Source organism: Miniopterus natalensis, chromosome 5, assembly GCF_054644295.1.
Source record: "Miniopterus natalensis isolate mMinNat1 chromosome 5, mMinNat1.hap1, whole genome shotgun sequence".
NCBI lineage: Eukaryota > Metazoa > Chordata > Mammalia > Chiroptera > Miniopteridae > Miniopterus > Miniopterus natalensis.
The window spans coordinates 5,362,572-5,380,902 of record NC_142085.1 but is presented as its reverse complement, the minus strand read 5'-3'; the positions used below and the strand labels follow the sequence as shown (position 1 = coordinate 5,380,902).

Here is an 18,331-nt window from a genome sequence, read left to right as displayed (position 1 = left end):
CCTTTGCCAATTTCCTGGGTACAGTTTATGACCACCCCACGAGGGCACTACAGGGCCTACCTTATAATTTCAGCCCCCCAAGGGGAAGTGAAAGCGTTGGAATGACACCAAATTCTCGCGGAGAGCAGACCCGATAAGGACATCTCCCCCCTTCTGGGGATAAGGGCAGCGGGGTGGCACCCATTCCTACAGCAGCCCTGGTGCCTGCTCCGGGCCAGGTGGTGGACTCCGAGTAATGAACATAGTTAAGTCTGAGCTCCTTGAAGCTAACTTTTGAGTGTGTGCGATGGTAGAAGCAAGAAGATTGTGAGACAGAAATAAGCAAATATATACTTTTAAAAAACATCTTCCTCCTAGCTTTGTCCTGAGGACCCTGAGTTGGGGAGATCCCACCCAAGACTTTAGGAAAGACGGTGGGGTCACCTGGCTCTGTTAAACAAGCGAGAAAAGTGGGGGAGTGAGTTAAGGACAAGGTTAATGGTTACCCTTGGCAAATTGTTGAGCAATAGAGCTATGGAAACCTGGAGAAGGCTGGTGAGGAGTGTCTAAGGAGTGTCTGGGTGGGACACACCTTCCAATCTGGGGTGAGAAGAGATTAGGGACTGGTTTACCAAGCCCAGGAAGGGGAGAGTGGAAAGAGAAACCTGCCCAGAAAGGAACGGGGAGATGCTGAGATAGGAGAAAATCAGGGGCAATGGGATGGAGACCTCTGATGCAGGATCTTAGGGCATTGCTGGATGGTACCAGGAGAGGGCAGCATCACCTGTCCTTGGAAATTAAGGAAAAATACCTTGTGGCTAACCTTGCCAGCCAGCCAAAGTCAATATAGATGATCAAGGCAGCTCCAGCTATAAAGCTGTAGAAAAGAATGGAGAGGCAGGGGAGAAGCTGCCAAACCTGCTTGAGTTCAGGGCTGGCTCCACTTGCTTGAGGCTTCTCCTAGAGGGGATATCTTTGTGGGGCAGATTCTCTGGTGGATACTGACAAGCTGGAGCAGAAGAGGGCCCTGGGAAGTAGCGCTGCTTTGACCTCCCTCAGATGGAAGGGGTCCTATGTGCAGATTGTGATGGTTACCATGGAAGAAATTCCCCATACTTATGGAATCATTCTACAACTTTATAGGATATTACAATTCAAGGGAGCAAATACCAAATATATCCATCCCCTCTCTGGGGAGGAAAGAGATAGGCCTTCCCCCAGTGAGACAAAAACCCACAGAAGAGGAAGCAGGAGAGGAAACCACTAACTGCTGGTTTCCAGCAGAGTCTTGTCACTCTACCCCACTCCTCCCCCAAGTTGCTCCGTTTTTTCTGGAACTGTAGGTCCCTCGTTAGACAGAGGGTGATGAGGAGGAAAGAGAATGGATGGTTGGATGGGAGACTCAAAGTGTAGAGGATGGAAAGTATCCAGTTTGGAGTACATATTACTGAGCTGTTTTCAGCAGATCATAGTTTGATAGACCTCCAAAATCCGGGTGACTGGGGAGGGAAAGAGCTACTCTCCCTCTGTCCTTATTTGTGACCCCAAGGATTCCACTCACTAACTGTCCTGTCTGATCTTTGCTTTCTACCCAGGACAGGAACAGCTACCCCTCCCCCCAGGATTTCCAGGGCCAAAACTACCCCACCCTTTCACCCCATCTCCAAGGCAACGTGTCAGTAGGAAAAGGGCAAAGGGGTCAGGAAGAGGCCCCGTAGGGGGCGGGGTGGAAGCCTAGAGCTGGCGGCGCCGCCTTGCGGGGCGCGCACCCCCGGGGGACGAGCCCCGGCTCAGCCTCCCGCCTCCCCGTTGCAGGTGTGGCGGTCCCCATCCCTGCCCCGCCTTTCACAATTCTCCTCCCCCAATCCCAGAATTTTGCCCGGAATCTGGAAGGAACTCAGAGAAGGGAGTACAGGGCCGACCACCTTCCCTCCGGGCGCTCACGGTGTGCCCGGCTGTTGGTGTCACGTTTCCTGCACGGGGTGGTGTGGGACAGTCCTCCGGCTACTGAAGCGGGGAAACTGAGGCAGCAATAAAGCCCTGTGTCCACGGAGGCTGGCGGAGAGGGAGGTCCCAGGATTCCCTCCCCGTCTCCCTGACCTCAGGGAGGCCTAGGGATCTCCCCTCGGGGCGGCTCCCGCTCCTGGGGTCCCGCCCCCTCCGGCCCCTCCCCGGCTCCGGGCGGGGCGGGCCGGTGAGTCAGCCGCTCGGGGTCCGGCCGGGAGGGGCCCGAGGCGGGAGCCGAGTCAGGTGCGCCGGCTGCGGGCGGCGAGTTGCAGGAGCGGGTGGTCCGGCCGGTGCTGCGCGGAGGGGCCGCCCCGGCGCCGCGACCGAGACGCTCTGCCCGCGAGGCCCGCCTCCCGCGCCCCGCCCGCTCCCCCGCCGCCGCTTCCTGGTCCCCGCCGCGACCATGGCTGAAGAGCAGCCGCAGGTCGAGCTGTTCGTGAAGGTAAGAGCGCCTGCTTCCACCCGGCCGCCCTGGGATCCTGAGGGGCAGCGCTCACCTCGCCCCGCCCGGCCTCCCCCCCCGTCGTGGTTGGGATGGGGGAGGCTGGCTCCCCAGGGGAAGACAGTCGACCTGCGCGGGTGATGGGAGTTCTAGGCTCAACCCTGAAAAGTTTGTAAAAGTGCAAGTTCCCAGCTGCCTAAAGGCCGCCAGGTAGAGAAAAGGGAGGTTCCTGGGCCGGGGTGCGGTGGGTGGGCGCGGACGGGCTTCGGGCACCGAGAGGCGGGGGGTCGAGCGCGCCCGGAGCACCGGAGGGCGGGGGCGCTCGCGGAGTGTGTGCTCGTGCGGGTGCGGGGCCTGCGGGGGAGGGGAGAGGCTTCGAGGCCCAGGGTGTGGTGGGGAGGCCTGGGAGTGGGAGGAGGTCGGCCGGGAGGAATTAGTGGGGTGGAAGGAGACAGAGTGGGGGTGAGTTCGAGGCAGGGCTGGAGAGGTGAGGGGTGGAGAGTGGGTCTGGGGACTCGGGGAGAGAGACAGGGAGGCTCAGGAGATGAGAGCTTAGCTGGGGCTGCCTCAAGGCTGGGCGAGAGATCAGGAGGAGAGCTGCGTTGGGGCTGTAGGGTTTGGGGGTTCCAGAGGCAGGAGAGAGTTGCCCCAACGACCTCCTCTCTCTGGGTGTGGATGAGGAGAGGTGGGCCCGTGGCATTTGGGTATCAAAACCGCAGGCCGGATGCGGCCGGGTACGCATTTGGGTAGAGCATTGTCCGGATACACCAAGGTTGCAGGTTCGATCCCAGTCAGGGCACATACAAGAATCAACCAATGAATGTATAAATAACTAACAACAAATCGATATTGCTCTCGCTCTCTCTTCCTTTCTCTCGCGCTCCCTTCCTCCCCCTCTTTCCACCCTGCTCCCTTCCCCACTAGGGCTGTGCCTCCCTCCTCTCTGGACTTCATCTCTGTGCCCTCCTTCCCCTCGGCAGCCACCCCTACCTTCTTGTTTGCCCATTCTCCCCACCCTCTCACTTTCCTGCTTTCTTTCTCTCCACTGCCCTTCTTTTGTTCTTGTCTTTGTGTGTTCCTGCCTGTTTCTCCCTCTTTATACTTGACTTCTCCGACAGCATTCTCTCTCCCTTCACCCAGTGAAGTGCCCGGGTCCGCCCCCTTAGGTGTGGTCCCCACCTCACTCCCACACTGCCTCAGGGGCTATTTTTTTTTTTTACTCTTGGGTGAGTCTGTCCTGCAGAGATTCTGGCCCTGGGTCCTGTGTGAGGAGGATTAATTATGTGGAGGCAGAGGACTTGTGCCGGGAGACCCCTGCAGGCCATGTCCAGGAAGAGGAAGGTGGCTTTCACCACTGGGTCCTCAGCCTCACAGGGCCCTGCCCCCACTCCTCGACAGGAAGGAAGCCGCTGAGGCTGGAGACACCAATGAAATGAATCATCCCTAGCCTAGGGGGAGGTGCCCCTTGAGGGATGAGGTCACCACTTGCCAATTAGAGGGCAGCCCCCTCTGTAAGGCCCTCTACATTTCTAGGGCAAGGCTATGAGCCCCTTGATTCCCCATCCAGCTGCCCAGGAACAGCTTGGGTGGAGGTATAGAGAACCAGAACTCTGCTTTCAAACCCTGCCCCCACCTCTATTGTCCTCAGGCTCTACTCCATTCAGGAATCCAGGCCTCTAGCCTGCAACTCTGGCCTCACCAAAGACCCTCTTTTGGGGTTACTTCATGGGTTGATCTGAAAATTAAAATGAGTTTTTGTATATAAAGTACTTAAAATAGCACAGAGAAAAAACTACACTACTGTTAGTCTTACCTCTCTAGGGTCCAGATATTTTAACTTCTCCACAACCCATTCCCTCTACCCACCTCTCACCTATCTTTAAATATCTGGGGAACCAGAAGCCAACCTTTGCAGGAAATGTTTCCACTGATCTACTCTAGATTTGACCCAGCCCAGGGTGGAGAACCCAGTTGTGGGGGGAGCTTTTAGTGGAGAGAATGTATGTGTGTGTATCATGACTAGGCAGAAAACAGCTAGGTCTGGGAGTAGGAAATGCCCAGAATGGCCGGGGTGGGGGTAGGGGTGTACACCAGGCCTAACCTGAGGTGGGGGTTGTTTTTCAGGCTGGCAGTGATGGAGCCAAGATTGGGAACTGCCCCTTCTCCCAGAGACTGTTCATGGTGCTCTGGCTCAAGGGAGTCACCTTCAACGTGACCACCGTTGACACCAAGAGGTGGGCCTTCTTCTCTTCCTCTGAACACCCTTTGTGCTCACACATGTGCACACACACACACACACACACACACACACAGTCAGCCACCCAAGTCTTCCATCCTGAACTTTTTTCCCTTCTACCAAGAGCCCCCTTCTCTTCCCACCTCCCTCTCTCCTTTTTCTGGTTCTCCCTGATTCCCTTTTCCTGTCCTGATGCCTGGCCTCTCCTACAGGCGAACTGAGACGGTACAGAAGCTGTGCCCAGGAGGGCAGCTCCCTTTTCTGCTGTATGGCACCGAAGTGCACACAGACACCAACAAGATTGAAGAATTTCTGGAGGCAGTGTTGTGCCCTCCCAGGTACTGGGGCATTTGGAAAGAAGGGGGAGCTGGGAGGGTCTGAGAAAGAGAGGTTGAAGAAATGGAAAACAGGTGGTGATGTGGCTGAGGCCCCTCCCAGGAAGATATGTTTTCTTATTTCTCCCGTTGGCTTTCAGGTACCCCAAGCTGGCAGCTCTAAACCCTGAATCAAACACAGCTGGCCTGGACATATTTGCCAAATTTTCTGCCTACATCAAGAACTCAAACCCAGCACTCAATGATAGTGAGTCTTGTGCGTCAGAGGCCTGGGTCCTGGGAGGAATAGAGAAGATCCAGGGGTTGGGAGGCATTTGAAGCACCTGGAAATTTAGATATCAGGGAGATGGAACAGGTGTTGGCAAATCTTATTTTTGCTTAACCCCCATATTTCCTTCCTTTCTCATTGGCCATGACTCTTGAGCATCTCTCATTTTTTGCCTGGCCTCTTCTGCCCCACTGGGGGCATTAGAGTTGGGTTGGCTGCTGACTTGTTTTCTGGCAGAACAGGGTTGTGCTTAAGAACACTGACTCTAGATCCAGACTACCTGAGTACAGATCCTGCTAGCCGTGTGACTTTGAGCAATTCATTTAACCTCTCTATAAACCTATTTCCAGGTCTGTAAGATGAGGATAACAATACCTATTTTGTAGGTTGGTGTGAGAATTAAATGAGCATTTGCATGTAAAGTGCTTACAATAACACAGAAAGTTAACTACATTAGCTGTTATTATTTTGGACTGGCCTCACCACTAGTATTCACTCTCTCATCCCCAACCTGTCCCATGGACCTTCTTGGACTTGGACTATGTCAGTCATCTGATGTTCTTGCCAATGCCGGTCTCTTGCACAGATCTGGAGAAGGGGCTCCTGAAAGCCCTGAAAGTTTTAGACAATTACTTGACATCCCCCCTCCCAGAAGAAGTGGATGAGACCAGTGCTGAGGATGAGGGCATCTCGCAGAGGAAGTTTCTGGATGGAAATGAGCTCACTCTCGCTGACTGCAACCTGTTGCCAAAGCTCCATATAGTACAGGTGGGTGGTCATTGTGGGAGGAGGGGATGGCCAATGGGATGGCTTCTCATGATAACCACTCCAAAGGTGATTTCTTTCTTAGGGTGGTTTCTATAGATTGCTACCGATAGCAGACTCCACCCCATTCCTTCTCAGCCATCATGGCTAGCAAGACCGTTGCTTGTAAAAATTAAATTCCATGATACAAGCCGTGGGTGCAAGCCGGCTGGCTGAGAGTAACACATCCCAGTGTTACTTTCAAGAATGTTCTTCCTGTCTCTATCACTCTCAGATCCTCAGTTCAGACAGAGCAGGCTTTTCCTAAAATCAAAACTTGTAACTCTTCATAGCTTCAGTTTCCACTTCCTCTTGTGGAAGATGAAAGCTGTTGCTTCCCATGGCTTTTGTCCCAGCCTTAAAGCTGTGGTGTTAGTTTGTGTAATATGGGCCCAATGCTAGTCTGCACGGAACTGTGGATTGAGCAGTGGAAGGCAGAGTTGGATGATGAGTCCTTGTCCCAAAGGAAAAGTAAAGAAAAAAGCTGCTCTGGAAATTCAAGAGAAAAGCTTAATGGTTTGAGAATTATATCTCAATAAAACCAAGAGGAGAAAAGTAGTACTGTTGGAATTGCTCTGAAAAGGGGCTGGTTATCAGTAAATGGAGAGGAAAGGTGAAGACAGTGAAGAGTTAAGAAAGCCCATTGGAGAAGATGACTCATATGAGAGATAAGAACCATAGGAAGAGAAGCTAGATAGTGGAGACTTGAATGCCTGGACAACAAGGCTGGATTTCATCAGGTAGGCCTTGGGATAAGAGAAAGAACACATCAGGGCAGCCCGCTATGATTTCCCCGAGGCTAATATGTTTGTGTGTGTGTGTCCCAGGTGGTGTGTAAGAAGTACCGTGGATTCTCCATCCCTGAGATGTTTCGGGGGGTGCATCGGTACTTGCGCAATGCCTATGCGAGGGAAGAGTTCGCCTCTACCTGTCCAGATGATGAGGAGATCGAGCTGGCCTATGAGCAAGTGGCCAAGGCCCTTAAATAAGCCCCTCCCGCAGCTCCCTCACCCCTCCTCCATTTTTCTCCACAAAGGCCCCCGGGTGGTTTCCACTTGGCTACCCAGTGGACACATTCCAAAATGTCCAGTGGGAAGTGAATTCTGGAGCACTTGTGCAGGACTGCCTTGAGGATGAAGGGAAGGAACGGGGGATCTGGGTGAGATTTCTATTGTGGGGTGGGATGGGATTGGTAGGACAATGTATTTCAGTAATAAAATACAGAATGAAAATCTAGTGTTGTATTTTCACAAAGGGTGCTTGAAATGTGGATATCACACAATGAAGGGTGGGTCAGTGACCTTGAGCTCAGGTTAAAAACCAGGAATTAAAAGAGGGGTGCTTGTGGTGATTTTGCCATTTTTACTGCCAATCCATCGTCGCGCTGTCTGGTGGGTCCATGTCGCATTTGCCACCCAGCCTAAAGGGGCGGCCATATCTGGGTGGGCCGGGGCTTCTCGCGACGGGCGGGGCCAAGTTCAGGAAAGGGGGGGCGCACGGTCCTGGTGGAGTGGGCGCGGCGTAGCGGGGCGGAATGGGCGTGGCCTGGGGGAGCCCCGCCCTGTCCCGTTTAGACAATGCCCTGGAGCCGCCAGACCGTCGCGCCCCTGCCCCACCGTAGTACTTGCCCTCGCCTACCCAGGGGCTCCTCGGAGCCAAAGCTCCAGTCCCCGAGGCTTGAAGACTAGGACTCTTTTCTCCACCAACTCTGTCCTCACGGGGGTTGGGACCCCGGCCAAGATCACAGAGCGGCAGGAGTGGGGGTGAGCGCTGGAGGTGAGTGGAGAGGGAGGTGTCCGCTGGACCGTGTTGCGGCCGGATCAAGGGGGTACCGGGCCCGTGCCTGCACCAATCAGAGCGCGGGGGCCGACATTTGAGTGCGGAGCTGAATGGGGTGGACTTTGGGGAGGACAGAAAGGGAGAGAAGGGACCGGGTCCTGGAGCCTGGAGTGGCGCCCGCTCCCCAGGACCACGCCCCCGTCTCCCCGCCCCTCAGATGTCGTTTTAGACCTCTCCCAGTCCTCCGGGACTCGGGCCGGTTTACGCTGGGTCGCGCTGGGAGCCGAGTGGCCGGCTGCGGAGGAAAGGATGCTTAACTCCTTAGGCTCCGTTCCGCCGTCCTTGCTCCTCCCCTTCTCGTTTGGATCCGCGACTTCCATTCCCCAGGCGCTCTTCCCCAGCTGCCTCCGGTCCCGCAGCCCCCGCGCGCCCCTCGCAGCACTTCGGGTCCGCAAGGCGCGGAGCAGCTGAGGGTTAAGGGGGCGGGGCCGCTGCATTTTTGGGGAGTGAGCGCATCCTAGCGGCTGCCAAGAGGGGCGCCGGGCAGGAACCTCGCGAAGCCCCCGAGCAGGGGCAACAGGTGTTTTTGGAGATTAGGGGATTCTGGTCTTGGTCCTCGGACTCCCGGTAAAGAAGCAGACTCGCGAAGGTGCGGGTGGAGGGGGGTGGGCAGCAGAGGAAGGTCTGGAAGGAAGACCCCCGCGTTCTTAACCTCCTTCCTACGCCCTTCTCTGCATGTCTCTTTCTCTGTCTCTCCGCCATTCTCTCTTCTCCAGACAGGTGAAGTAAACGGAGGAAACTCAGAAGTCAGCGCCGCCGGAGGGGCGTCCGTGTGGATGGGATGGGGACGCCGGGGGAGGGGCTGGGTCGCTGCTCCCACGCCCTGATCCGCGGGGTCCCGGAGAGCCTGGCGTCGGGGGAGGGTGCAGGGGCCGGCCTCCCAGCCCTGGACCTGGCTAAAGCACAGAGGGAGCACGGGGTGCTGGGGGGTAAACTGAGGCAGCGGTTGGGGCTGCAGCTGCTAGAACTGCCTCCTGAAGAGTCGCTGCCGCTGGGACCGCTGCTCGGCGACACCGCGGTGATCCAAGGGGACACGGCCCTAATCACGCGGCCCTGGAGTCCCGCCCGCAGGCCGGAGGTGAGCGCCTGCGGGGGGCTGGACAGCCGAGGCCTTAGGGGAGAGTGGGGGTGGGAGTTCTCGGCCCCATCCCCCGCTCTCGTCCTAAGGTGGATGGCGTCCGCAAGGCGCTCCAGGACCTGGGGCTCCGGGTCGTGGAGACGGGGGACGAGAACGCGACGCTGGACGGCACAGACGTGCTCTTCACGGGTGAGGCCGGGGTGCCGCCCTGCCTGGCACGGGAGCGGGGCTTGGGCCCGGGCCTCCGGGGCCTGTTTCCGCGCCCCCACCCTCAACCCGCGGCCTCCGGGCTCAGGCCGGGAGTTTTTCGTAGGCCTCTCCAAGTGGACCAACCACCGGGGGGCGGAGATCGTGGCGGACACGTTCCGGGTGAGGAGCGGGACCGGCGAGGGGGGCTGCTGGTGGGGGCAGCCTTGCAGGGCGAGGGCGTTCTCGCCCTGCCTGCCCTGAGCACCTCCCCGTCACCCCTAGGACTTCGCTGTCTCCACGGTGCCGGTCTCCAGCCCCTTCCACCTGCGCAGTTTCTGCGGCATGGGGGGGCCCCGCACTGTGGTGGCGGGGAGCAGCGACGCGGCCCAGAGGGCGGTCAGGGTGAGCCGCGGGCTCGGCGGGCGGGGCCGCGCGCGGGCGGGGCCGCGGGCCAGGGAGGCGGGGCTGGAGGCCCGAAGACCCGCCCCGCCGCGGCCCCCACCCAGGGCCCCCCCCAGCCGTTCGTCTGTGAAAACGCGCGAGAAAACAAGAAGCTGGACAGGGAGATGGGAGGTCAGGGAACAGGGTCGGTTTACATTTACAGGGTCTTCCAAAAATCTGAAGGATGATTGGGGCCGACGGGTGGGGGCTGGAGAAGGGGAGAAGAGGTTGCAGGTGGGAAGAACGGCATGTGAGTTTGCGGAGGAAATTAGCAAAGGTGACTAAAGCGCGTAGAACAGTGCCTGACACACAGTAGGCGCTGTGTCACCATCAGCCCACCAGTGTAACTGTCCCCCGCCCTTAGCCGCGGAAGGCAGCCGGGGTCAGTGTGAAGAGGCTCTGAGACTTGAATCGGCCTCTTTCCTCCACACCAGGCGATGGCAGTGCTGACGGACCACCCCTACGCCTCCCTGACCCTCCCAGACGATGCAGCCGCTGACTGTCTCTTCCTGCGTCCCGGGGTGCCTGGTGTGCCCCCTTTCCTCCTGCACCGTGGAGGGGGGGACCTGCCCAACAGCCAGGAGGTGCGGGAAGGCAGGAGCTCCAACCACCACCACCCGAGAAAGGCATCTCAGGCCTTTGGAGGAGGGGAGGGAGGGATACCTTCTCTGGGAGCCTGGGCGGGACCGCTCCGAGCTGGCCGCAAGGGGCGTGTGGCTGTGGCCTCAAGGCCTCACTCCCGCCTCCCCGCCCCATGTCCTCCCTGCAGGCACTGCAGAAGCTCTCCGAGGTCACCCTGGTACCTGTGTCCTGCTCAGAGCTGGAGAAGGCAGGTGGTGGGCTCAGCTCCCTCTGCCTGGTACTCAGCACACGCCCCCACAGTTGAGGGCGTGGCCTTGGGGTCTTGGCTGGTGGGGGTGGGGCAGCATACGGAGTAGAAGGGGGGAAGGAGGGTTAGACAGAGGGTGGTAAATAGTGGGGAGGGGGCCCCAAGATAGGGAGAGGGCATAGTGGGGGGGCATAGAAGCCATTGGGTGAGCTAATAAAATAGAACCGACCTTTCGGACTGGGCTGTGGCTGCTGTTTTACTGGGGCAGAGGGACGGGCAGGGCTAAAATCTGACGTTGGGGATAATGCTGGGAAGGCGGCCTCTTTCACTCATCAAACCCTCATTAGGCACTTGCTGAATCATTGCCCAGCCCTGTGTCATAGGTGCTCAGGCAAAGCCTGTACAGGGCAGAGGAGAGAGAGTATGGGTGGATCACCTGCTGAATTTATCTAAATCTCAGATGATTCAGAGATTGGTATATTACTAGCTCACCCCTAGTTGATAGGAAGAAATGACGTTTGCAGAGATATTAACTTTTATTCACTCATTTACTGAGACTTAGCAGTGATATGAAAAGGGTCAGCCTCCTGATATCAGAGAACTCACATTTCTTACAAAGTGAAAGACAGGTCGTGATGGGACAATTCACAGGAGGCTGTTGCTATGAGAGAAGTAAGAGGACTCCCAGGGCATCAAAAAGTATGCAGGATGGCAAAGAGGGTCAGAATGGCTTCCCAGAAGGCTACGCTTGAACTGAGTCCTGAGGATTAATAATAATTAGCCAGGCAGGTAGTGGAGAGGAGGGAAAAGGGTAATCCATGAAGAAGGAATTGCATTGGACAAAGGCATACAGCACTTGGGGCCGGGGGAGAATTTCTTCAAGGCTGGCGTGTTGTGTGCATGTGATGTGACAGAGATATGCCTGGAGAGCAGGCAAGATACTGCAGTACCTTGTACCCAAAGCCAAGGCCCGTGGGCCCAGAGCTGAAGGTTAAGGAAAGAAATGCTACAGATCTGAAATACAGGCTGTCAGAAGCAGGTTGGTATTTGGGAAGGATCTCTCTGGCTTCAGGGAGGAGGGCAAGGGCAGAAGGATGAGGTGGGGCTATGGGCAGCCCAGGGAAATGAGGACAGTACATTCAGGTGGCAGCCCTGGACACGAAGAAGGCTGTAGATTTGACGGTGATGTTAAAATAGAATAGCAGGACTTGGTTCATTGTGTGGGGGAGGAAGGATGCTGCATGACTCTCAGTTTCTGGCTTGGGCAACAGGGTTGATCAAGAGCAAATACAGGAGAGGTTTGGGAGATGACAATGAGCTTTGGACTTGCTGTGCGCAAAACGTGTAGGGCTAGATAGGAAGGGATGTCTGAGGGATAGTTTGGAAATCCCATGTCTGAGATCTGATCTGGAGAGAGTTCTGGGTGTCATTTGCCAAGGTAAGGGATAAGGCCACTGTGGTAACAGCTTCCCAGAAGAGGAAGGCAGATAGAGGGCAAACCTAGAATGGTGGGGAATACCATGGGGGAAGGGAGACAGGAAAAGGAGTCCAGGAGGAAGATATCAGCATTAACAAAAACAGCTTAAGGAAGGGAGTCATCAAAAGCCAAGTCAGGCGAATGCTAAAGAATGTCTACTGGGTGTGGCCATTAGGACACCACCGGCAACCTCGTGGCCGTGGAGCAAAGAAGAAAATGGAAGAGCGGTGCAGGCCCCTGGGTGGAGGAGCCTGATTGGAGGGGAGGGAAGAGATGAGACAACTATCTTGGAGTGGCTGATGTTGTAAGATGGGGAGACAGGGCTTGATGAGGTTTAGAGAGGAGACACGGTGGAGGTCCAGTGATAAAGGAGGCACAGAGGTTATAGGAAATGGGGTAACAGAAGGAGCAAGATTGGCAGCAGGGATAGCCTGGAAGCCAGCTCTCCTGACTCCCAGTCTAGTGCTCATTTCTACCCCATGGTGCCTTCATTTTCCGGGGAAAGTCGGAGAGGGAGAGGGTGGTTATGGAGAACTGGGAGGCCCCAGCTTGTGATGTTTGGAGTAAGGGCTTTCCTTCAAACTACAACCGCATAGATGGTGGAGGAATCAGCAGGGACCACTGGGGACAACCGGTGGGGCCTTCGGAGGGCCATGTGATCCAGGTCTGCGTAGAGTAGGCTCTGAAAGTTGGGGAGGAAGGCAGCAGTGTCTCAGGAGTGTGACTCCTCGGCAATCCGGGCCTCTGTCTCTCTTGGTCCACTTTTCTCGGATTCTGGCCAGTCCCCTCCCGGTCCCCAAGCCCTTACCGACTCCTGGTCCGGGTCCCCTGCAGTCTTGGGCTCCTCCTCCTTTACTGGTCTCTGCGGCTCGGCTTTCACCAGTGGAGCTATGAGGGAAGGGACAGAGATGGACTGAGAGAAGGTGGCGAACTGGTCTGCTCCCAGCAAGGGCTCGGACTCAGGAAGCGAGGGTGGGGAATGTGCGGGGAGAGGGGACTGGGGTGGAGTTAGGCTCACCAAGTCTGGGGCGGGGCCGGAGCGGGTGCGAGCGCCTGTCAAGGATGTACAATACTCTCAGAAAGCCATCAGTGTCGTCTCCCTGGAGCCGGGCTCCCGGCCGCGCCAACGCTACCCTGCAACTTGCAGGCTCTGACCCGCAGAACTTAGGCCCCGCCCCACGCCCTGACCCAGCCTCCCGCTCCTTCCCGAGCCAGGGCTCCACCCGCCAGCCTGTGGCCCCGCCCCCAAGTTCTGACCTCCCCCATTCTTCAAACCACACCCCAGGGCTCCAGATCGAGCTTTTGTCGGAAAATTCTGGTCCCGCGCTTCGCGCCTCCGGCCGGCCCTGCGCGCTCACCTGCGCCGCCACCAGGCCACGCCCAGCGCCCCGAGCCCCAGCGCCAGCCCGGCGCCCAGCAGCGGGATCAGGAGCTGAGGATGCGCGGACCCTGGGGACCGTGGGAGGCGGCGGTGAAGGCCGCGGTCGGGGGTGCGGGGCAGGCCGCCAGCTGCCCCGCTCGGAGTCCCCAGCCCAGGCCCCCTCCCCCCGGGGTGCCCGCGCTAGGGCCGCTGTGCGCGGGGCTTCGACCTACCCTGGCCGGGCCCCGGCGCCCTGCACTCGGCCGCGTCCCCCAGCACGCGAAGCACCGTGCGGCTCTCGTCCCTGTGGCTGCCCCTGCAGATAAAGGTGCCCGAGTCCCCCGCGCTCAGGAGCAGCTCTAGGCGCCGGATACCGGGGTCCAGGGCTCGTAGGCGGCCCACAAAGGGCTGGACGGGAGACACGGTGGGGGTCCCGCTCGAAGATGCCCACAGGATCCGGCGGCGTCCTTTGGACAGGCCCTTGCAGGTTGGGAAGCTAGGCGCCCAGGCCCAGCGCGTGGGTTGTGAGACCCCCACGCAGGAGAAATTCACCCGGTCCCCTGGGCGGCCTTCCAAGGAAACTAGGGGAGGCGGGCGGGCGGGGCGGGGGCGCCGGTTAGGGCGGGCCCCGCGCAGGAGACCCGCCGTCCCGTCTCCTTCCCGCTCCTCTCCTCTCGCCCCTTCCTGGGCCCCCCACACCCCCAGTCCCCGGCGCCCCGCCCCGCGCCTCGGGCTGTCCTCGCTCATACTGACTTTCCTGGGGCGGCTTACTCCCGGGGTCCCCCTGAGCCCTCGACAGCAGCAGCGGCAGCAGGTGCAGCGCCAGGGCCATGGCTGGGTGCGGCGAGAGGCGGCGGCGAGAGGAGGCGGCGCGCGCCGGAGGGAAACGGCGGCGAGGGGGCGTGTCGGCGGGTCTGGGGGCTCCGATAAGGGGGGCGGGGCCGCAGCGCCCGGATCCCGCCCGCGACGCCGGCCGTCGAGCCGCAGGCCTCACCTAACGCTCCCTGAACATCGCGCTCGGGCGTTCCCACCGCGTTTTCGCGTGTTTGCACACCTGCAGCGCGGCGGCTGTGAGCATCCCGAATTCTGGACCCCAGCTGGGGTCAAACCCCCACTTCGCCATCGACTAGCTGCGTGCCGTGGCGCGTGGCTTAACTTCGCTGGGCCCGTTGGCTCACCTACAAAAGCACCAGGTTGTAGAGGATTGTGAGAACTCAATGCACACACCTAAAACGCCTAGAACAATGGCTGACGCATAGGAACACGAAGTACTTGCTGTTATCATCACTATCTAGTCTTGTTTTAGCTTCTAGCTCACGCCGCTGTGCCCACGCTGTCCCTCCCAGCCACCCTGCCTCCCAAACCCGCAGGTTTTGATTGGGGAGGCGCTTTGGAGTAGATGCACACGCCCCGCACCCAGGACTTCAGTGGCCTTCACTGGACTGGTGCAGCCGAGGCCAAGCCCAAGTGGAGCCTGGGTCCTGAGAACCTTTGGGGGACTTGAGGCATCCCCTTCTTAGCAGGCAGCCCCAGCACACGCCCATCACAGAGGCCCTTGGTGACATCACAAACCCTACTCCCTATCCTGTGGCTGAGCAGTGGTTGGTGGGAAGACCAAATGGGAGCTGAATTGAGATTAATTTGGCTCTTTCCATCCAAAATCTCTGCCCACATGCTCTACCAATGCCCCCCGGGCAGTCATCTTGGGCCACACCCACTGTCCATTTCCCGGGAACCGCCAGTTGCTACCACCACGGCCACTGTAACATCACAGGGGCCTTTGGCGATGCTTCTTCAGAGGACAGAGGACTGGGCAAGCAGGGCTGTTGGCTGGAGGCCAGTAAGAATATCTTGGTCTGAAACCAAGAACCTAAATGTCTCACCTACAGTCCCACCGCAATCCCTCCTCGCCTCCCTCACCTCTCTCTCCCATCTCCACTCTGCTCCCCAGTCCTGTTTAGCCCCTCCCCACCCCTGGTCTCTTCCTCACTGAGCTTGCATAAATGGGGAAGGAGGGGCCACCAGAGGCAGGGAAGGGAGGGACTGTTGGGAGTATAAATTGCAAAATAGCCACTCAACTCTCAGAGCTGGATCCCCAGAAATCTACCCTGTCAGCTGCCGCAGTTGCTACCATTCTCAGGACCCTCACCATGAAAGGCCTTCTGCTGCTCACCTTATCTTCTTTGTTCTGCTGGGTCTCAGGTGAGCACCTGGGGCCCCAAGGACCTGGTTCACCCAGTCAGGACTTTTATAGCCACCACCCTACACTACCCACTACTCAGGATTCCTAGCAACCCCCCCCCCCCCGGCCCCAATTGACTGAGCCCTCCTGTGCCTCCAGAACCAGGCCTCCCTGTGACAGGGTCCTTGCTCCATTTCTCAAGGACCCATGTCTCTATTCTTCAGACTCCCCCAAGACCCACTCTTCTATCCAGCCAGGGTTCCAGGTCCTCCTTCCCCACTCCAAGATGCCCCCTTCTTGGAAACCCTAATATCTAGTTCCCCTGCCAGCCCCACTCCAGTACAAAACTCTCCAGGATCCAGCTTACCTGCTTTCTCCTCTCTCCACCTGCACTCAGTAGGGTGTTCTCCCAGAAACCTAGGCATCCAACTTGGAGCTTCTAGGAACCCACCTGTCATCTACTCCATCTGGGACTTCATGCTCTGTCCCTCAAGCAGTGGCCTTTCCTAGTCTCCCCCTGCTCCTCCCTGGGGTGCATACCCCAAGGGACATAAGCTTTCTGGAGGGTGGGTGCCAGTGGCTTCTTAGAACCTCCTAGGGAACCAGGGAGACTTCCCCAGCCTTCTAGGGAGGCAATGCCAGGGTTGCTTACCCCCAGGGTGAGGTAGGTTTCACTGAGGTGTAGTCACAGGCTTCTCCACCCTTAGACCAAATCCCTCCACCAAACCTTGCATGCCCAAACCTTAAATTAGCTGAGGCAGAAATTTTGGAGGTGCCACCTTCTGTACCCAGGTGGGAGTCTGATGATCTGTCCCCCAGATAGTATTCCTTTCTGACAATGAGCTCCTGGGGTGAGAGGATTCAGTTCAGGTCTGGTACTTCTTTCTACACTCTGGGCAGGCACAGGAGGGGAAGTGTGAATAGCTAAAGCTGGACTTGTGTGGCTTTCTTTCTAGCCTCAAGTTCCAAACCACTTCTTGCATTTGTTTCCTCCATGATTTTTTAAAAAATATATCTTTATTGATTTCAGAGAGAGGAAGGGAGAGGGAGAGAGACAGAAACATCAATGATGAGAGAGTCATTGATCGGCTGCCTCCTGCATGCCCCCAACTGGGGATCGAGCCCGCAATCCAGGCATGTGCCCTGACCAGGAATCGAACCATGATCTTCTGGATCCTAGGTGGATGCTCAACCACTGAGCTACGCCCTGCTGGGCCATGATTTTTATTTTTAATATTTCTTCCTATTTCAAGTCTCTATCTGTGACGTCTTCTAAATCCTTTCACCTTCTTCCCCACCTCCTCCATCTCATGGAATTCCCACTTTCCATCTGTCCCCAGCCCTGTGTTGTTGTTGGTAGCTCTGCCCCTCCTGACTCATCCTCAGATGGAGTGGAGTGGAGGAAGGTATTTAGGGTGTGGGCCATTCGAAGAGCAACAACTCCACCTTTACCCACTTCCACTTTTTCTCTATCACTCACCTGCTCTGTCCCTCCCAGACCAAACAAGTCAGAACACTTACTGCACGGGATCTTCTCCACCCTACCCCTTGGCTTGCCTTAGGCCCAGGTAAGTCAGACACCCCATCACCTCAGCCTGATTTGTGTCTTCCCAGCTGACATTCGCTGTCATTCCTGCTACAAGGTCCCTGTGCTGGGCTGTGTGGACCGGCAGTCCTGCCGTCTGGAACAAGGACAGAAATGTCTGACAACAAATGTGTACCTTGGTAATATCCCCTTATTTAGTGGGGACAGGGGGTGGGTGGGAGACTCTATTGCTGAGGCTGAGGCCCAGCTGGGGTTAAGGCTGAGATGGAACAGAATGACAGCAATGAGAACATTCGGCCAAAAATTATTACGTGCCAAGCCCCATTCTGTGTCTCTACATGGATTTTTTCAATTAATGTTCATCACAACCCTATGATGTGGCTGTTGTTATATTGAGGAAACAGCCTCAGAAAGAGACAGTAACAGGCCTCAGGCATCACGGCCAGCAAACGATGGGACCAGGATTGGGGTGAGAGGCAGTGCAGGAGGAAGATTAGACTGAGGCGAGAAAGAAGGGAAAAGCTGGGGCAGAGTTGGGAAGGAAGGAAGCTTGGGTGAATGCATGGGGGGAGGTGGACACGGGCACCCCAGGTGCCCATCCCAGTCAACACCACTGCCCACTCCTATTCCCAGGCAAGATGTGGGTTTTCTCCAACCTTCGCTGTGGCACGCCTGAAGAGCCCTGTCGGGAGGCCTTCAACCAAACCAGCCACAAGCTGGGCCTCACCTATAATACCACCTGCTGCAACAAGGACAACTGCAACAGCCCAGCCCCTCGGCCCACCCCGGCCCTGGCCCTGGTCCTCCTCACCTCCTTGGCTGGCCTTGGCCTCTGGTTGCTGCACTGACACATGGCTGCCCCTCCTCCCCCTGCCTTAGCCTGAGCCTCTCTCCCTGTGTCTCCACATCCCCTGGCTTCCCATAATGGTCTCTCCCTAGCCTCCTTTGCTCGGAAAAACATTTCTCCAGACCCTTCACATTTCTTTAATTAACAGTGGTCTCCCTATCCATCATTCCACCCCATGCCCTCCTCTCTGCTTTTCTCAGGTCCCTTCCCATTTCCCTCTAGACCACTCCTGATCCTCCACTGGCCCCCAGGAGAGCCCCCCCTTCGTCTCTTGCACTCTATTGTGCCCTATTTAGGGAGGGATTGGGGTCTGGGCCTTACCCCAGTGAAGGCTCCAAGGAAAGACCTGATGACCTCACTGTATGGGGCTGATTCCCCAAACCCTGTCTGCTGTCTGTACCCCCTCCCCCTGCTCACCTCTTTCCATTTTGAGTAATAAATGCCTGTGTCTGATAAGTCGTGCATTTATTGT

General features: G+C 57.4%; 4 protein-coding genes across 5 annotated transcripts; 3 read left to right on the top strand and 1 right to left on the bottom strand.

Moving 5' to 3' along the window:
- Positions 1 to 2,324: 2,324 nt before the first annotated feature.
- On the top strand, positions 2,325 to 7,303 carry CLIC1 (CLIC family member 1). Its single transcript, XM_016215315.2, has 6 exons — positions 2,325 to 2,428; positions 4,553 to 4,662; positions 4,877 to 5,002; positions 5,140 to 5,246; positions 5,854 to 6,035; positions 6,899 to 7,303. The coding sequence occupies exons 1-6, from the start codon at positions 2,390 to 2,392 to the stop codon at positions 7,058 to 7,060; spliced, it is 726 nt and encodes a 241-aa protein (XP_016070801.1). The 5' UTR covers positions 2,325 to 2,389; the 3' UTR covers positions 7,061 to 7,303.
- Positions 7,304 to 7,628: 325 nt separating this feature from the next.
- Positions 7,629 to 10,617, top strand: DDAH2 (DDAH family member 2, ADMA-independent). 2 transcript variants are annotated; one of them, XM_087817289.1, is made up of 7 exons: positions 7,635 to 7,847; positions 8,627 to 8,988; positions 9,078 to 9,177; positions 9,284 to 9,357; positions 9,460 to 9,579; positions 10,053 to 10,202; positions 10,388 to 10,596. In XM_087817289.1, the coding sequence occupies exons 2-7, from the start codon at positions 8,692 to 8,694 to the stop codon at positions 10,502 to 10,504; spliced, it is 858 nt and encodes a 285-aa protein (XP_087673415.1). In that variant the 5' UTR covers positions 7,635 to 7,847; positions 8,627 to 8,691; the 3' UTR covers positions 10,505 to 10,596. The 2 variants fall into 2 exon arrangements, with proteins under 2 accessions (XP_016070850.1, XP_087673415.1); XM_016215364.2 differs by lacking the exon at positions 9,460 to 9,579 and having other exon boundaries at positions 7,629 to 7,847; positions 10,388 to 10,617.
- A 347-nt stretch (positions 10,618 to 10,964) lies between these two features.
- Positions 10,965 to 14,116, bottom strand: MPIG6B (megakaryocyte and platelet inhibitory receptor G6b). Its single transcript, XM_087817291.1, has 6 exons — positions 14,056 to 14,116; positions 13,518 to 13,865; positions 13,283 to 13,373; positions 12,943 to 12,977; positions 12,733 to 12,812; positions 10,965 to 12,606 (listed from the first exon to the last, which is right to left on the bottom strand). Exons 1-6 carry the CDS (start codon positions 14,114 to 14,116, stop codon positions 12,502 to 12,504), a joined length of 720 nt encoding a protein of 239 aa, XP_087673417.1. The 3' UTR covers positions 10,965 to 12,501.
- Positions 14,117 to 14,202: 86 nt separating this feature from the next.
- LY6G6C (lymphocyte antigen 6 family member G6C) lies at positions 14,203 to 18,315 on the top strand. Its single transcript, XM_087817290.1, has 3 exons — positions 14,203 to 15,486; positions 17,081 to 17,191; positions 17,646 to 18,315. Exons 1-3 carry the CDS (start codon positions 15,288 to 15,290, stop codon positions 17,858 to 17,860), a joined length of 525 nt encoding a protein of 174 aa, XP_087673416.1. The 5' UTR covers positions 14,203 to 15,287; the 3' UTR covers positions 17,861 to 18,315.
- The last annotated feature ends 16 nt before the right edge of the window (positions 18,316 to 18,331 follow it).

Excerpts from the sequence above, each read along its gene's own strand:
- CLIC1 (XM_016215315.2), top strand. The coding sequence starts at position 2,390 with ATGGCTGAAGAGCAGCCGCAGGTCGAGCTGTTCGTGAAG. Across the intron at positions 2,429-4,552 it reads AGGTCGAGCTGTTCGTGAAG|GCTGGCAGTGATGGAGCCAA; the intron begins GTAAGAGCGCCT and ends GTTGTTTTTCAG. Across the intron at positions 5,247-5,853 it reads AAACCCAGCACTCAATGATA|ATCTGGAGAAGGGGCTCCTG; the intron begins GTGAGTCTTGTG and ends TCTCTTGCACAG.
- DDAH2 (XM_087817289.1), top strand. The coding sequence starts at position 8,692 with ATGGGGACGCCGGGGGAGGGGCTGGGTCGCTGCTCCCACGCCCTGATC. Across the intron at positions 8,989-9,077 it reads GTCCCGCCCGCAGGCCGGAG|GTGGATGGCGTCCGCAAGGC; the intron begins GTGAGCGCCTGC and ends TCTCGTCCTAAG. Across the intron at positions 9,358-9,459 it reads TCGTGGCGGACACGTTCCGG|GACTTCGCTGTCTCCACGGT; the intron begins GTGAGGAGCGGG and ends CGTCACCCCTAG.
- MPIG6B (XM_087817291.1), bottom strand. The coding sequence starts at position 14,116 with ATGGCCCTGGCGCTGCACCTGCTGCCGCTGCTGCTGTCGAGGGCTCAG. Across the intron at positions 13,866-14,055 it reads GGCTCAGGGGGACCCCGGGA|TTTCCTTGGAAGGCCGCCCA; the intron begins GTAAGCCGCCCC and ends CGCCTCCCCTAG. Across the intron at positions 13,374-13,517 it reads GGCGCCGGGGCCCGGCCAGG|GGTCCGCGCATCCTCAGCTC; the intron begins GTAGGTCGAAGC and ends CACGGTCCCCAG.
- LY6G6C (XM_087817290.1), top strand. The coding sequence starts at position 15,288 with ATGGGGAAGGAGGGGCCACCAGAGGCAGGGAAGGGAGGGACTGTTGGG. Across the intron at positions 15,487-17,080 it reads TTTGTTCTGCTGGGTCTCAG|CTGACATTCGCTGTCATTCC; the intron begins GTGAGCACCTGG and ends GTGTCTTCCCAG. Across the intron at positions 17,192-17,645 it reads GACAACAAATGTGTACCTTG|GCAAGATGTGGGTTTTCTCC; the intron begins GTAATATCCCCT and ends TCCTATTCCCAG.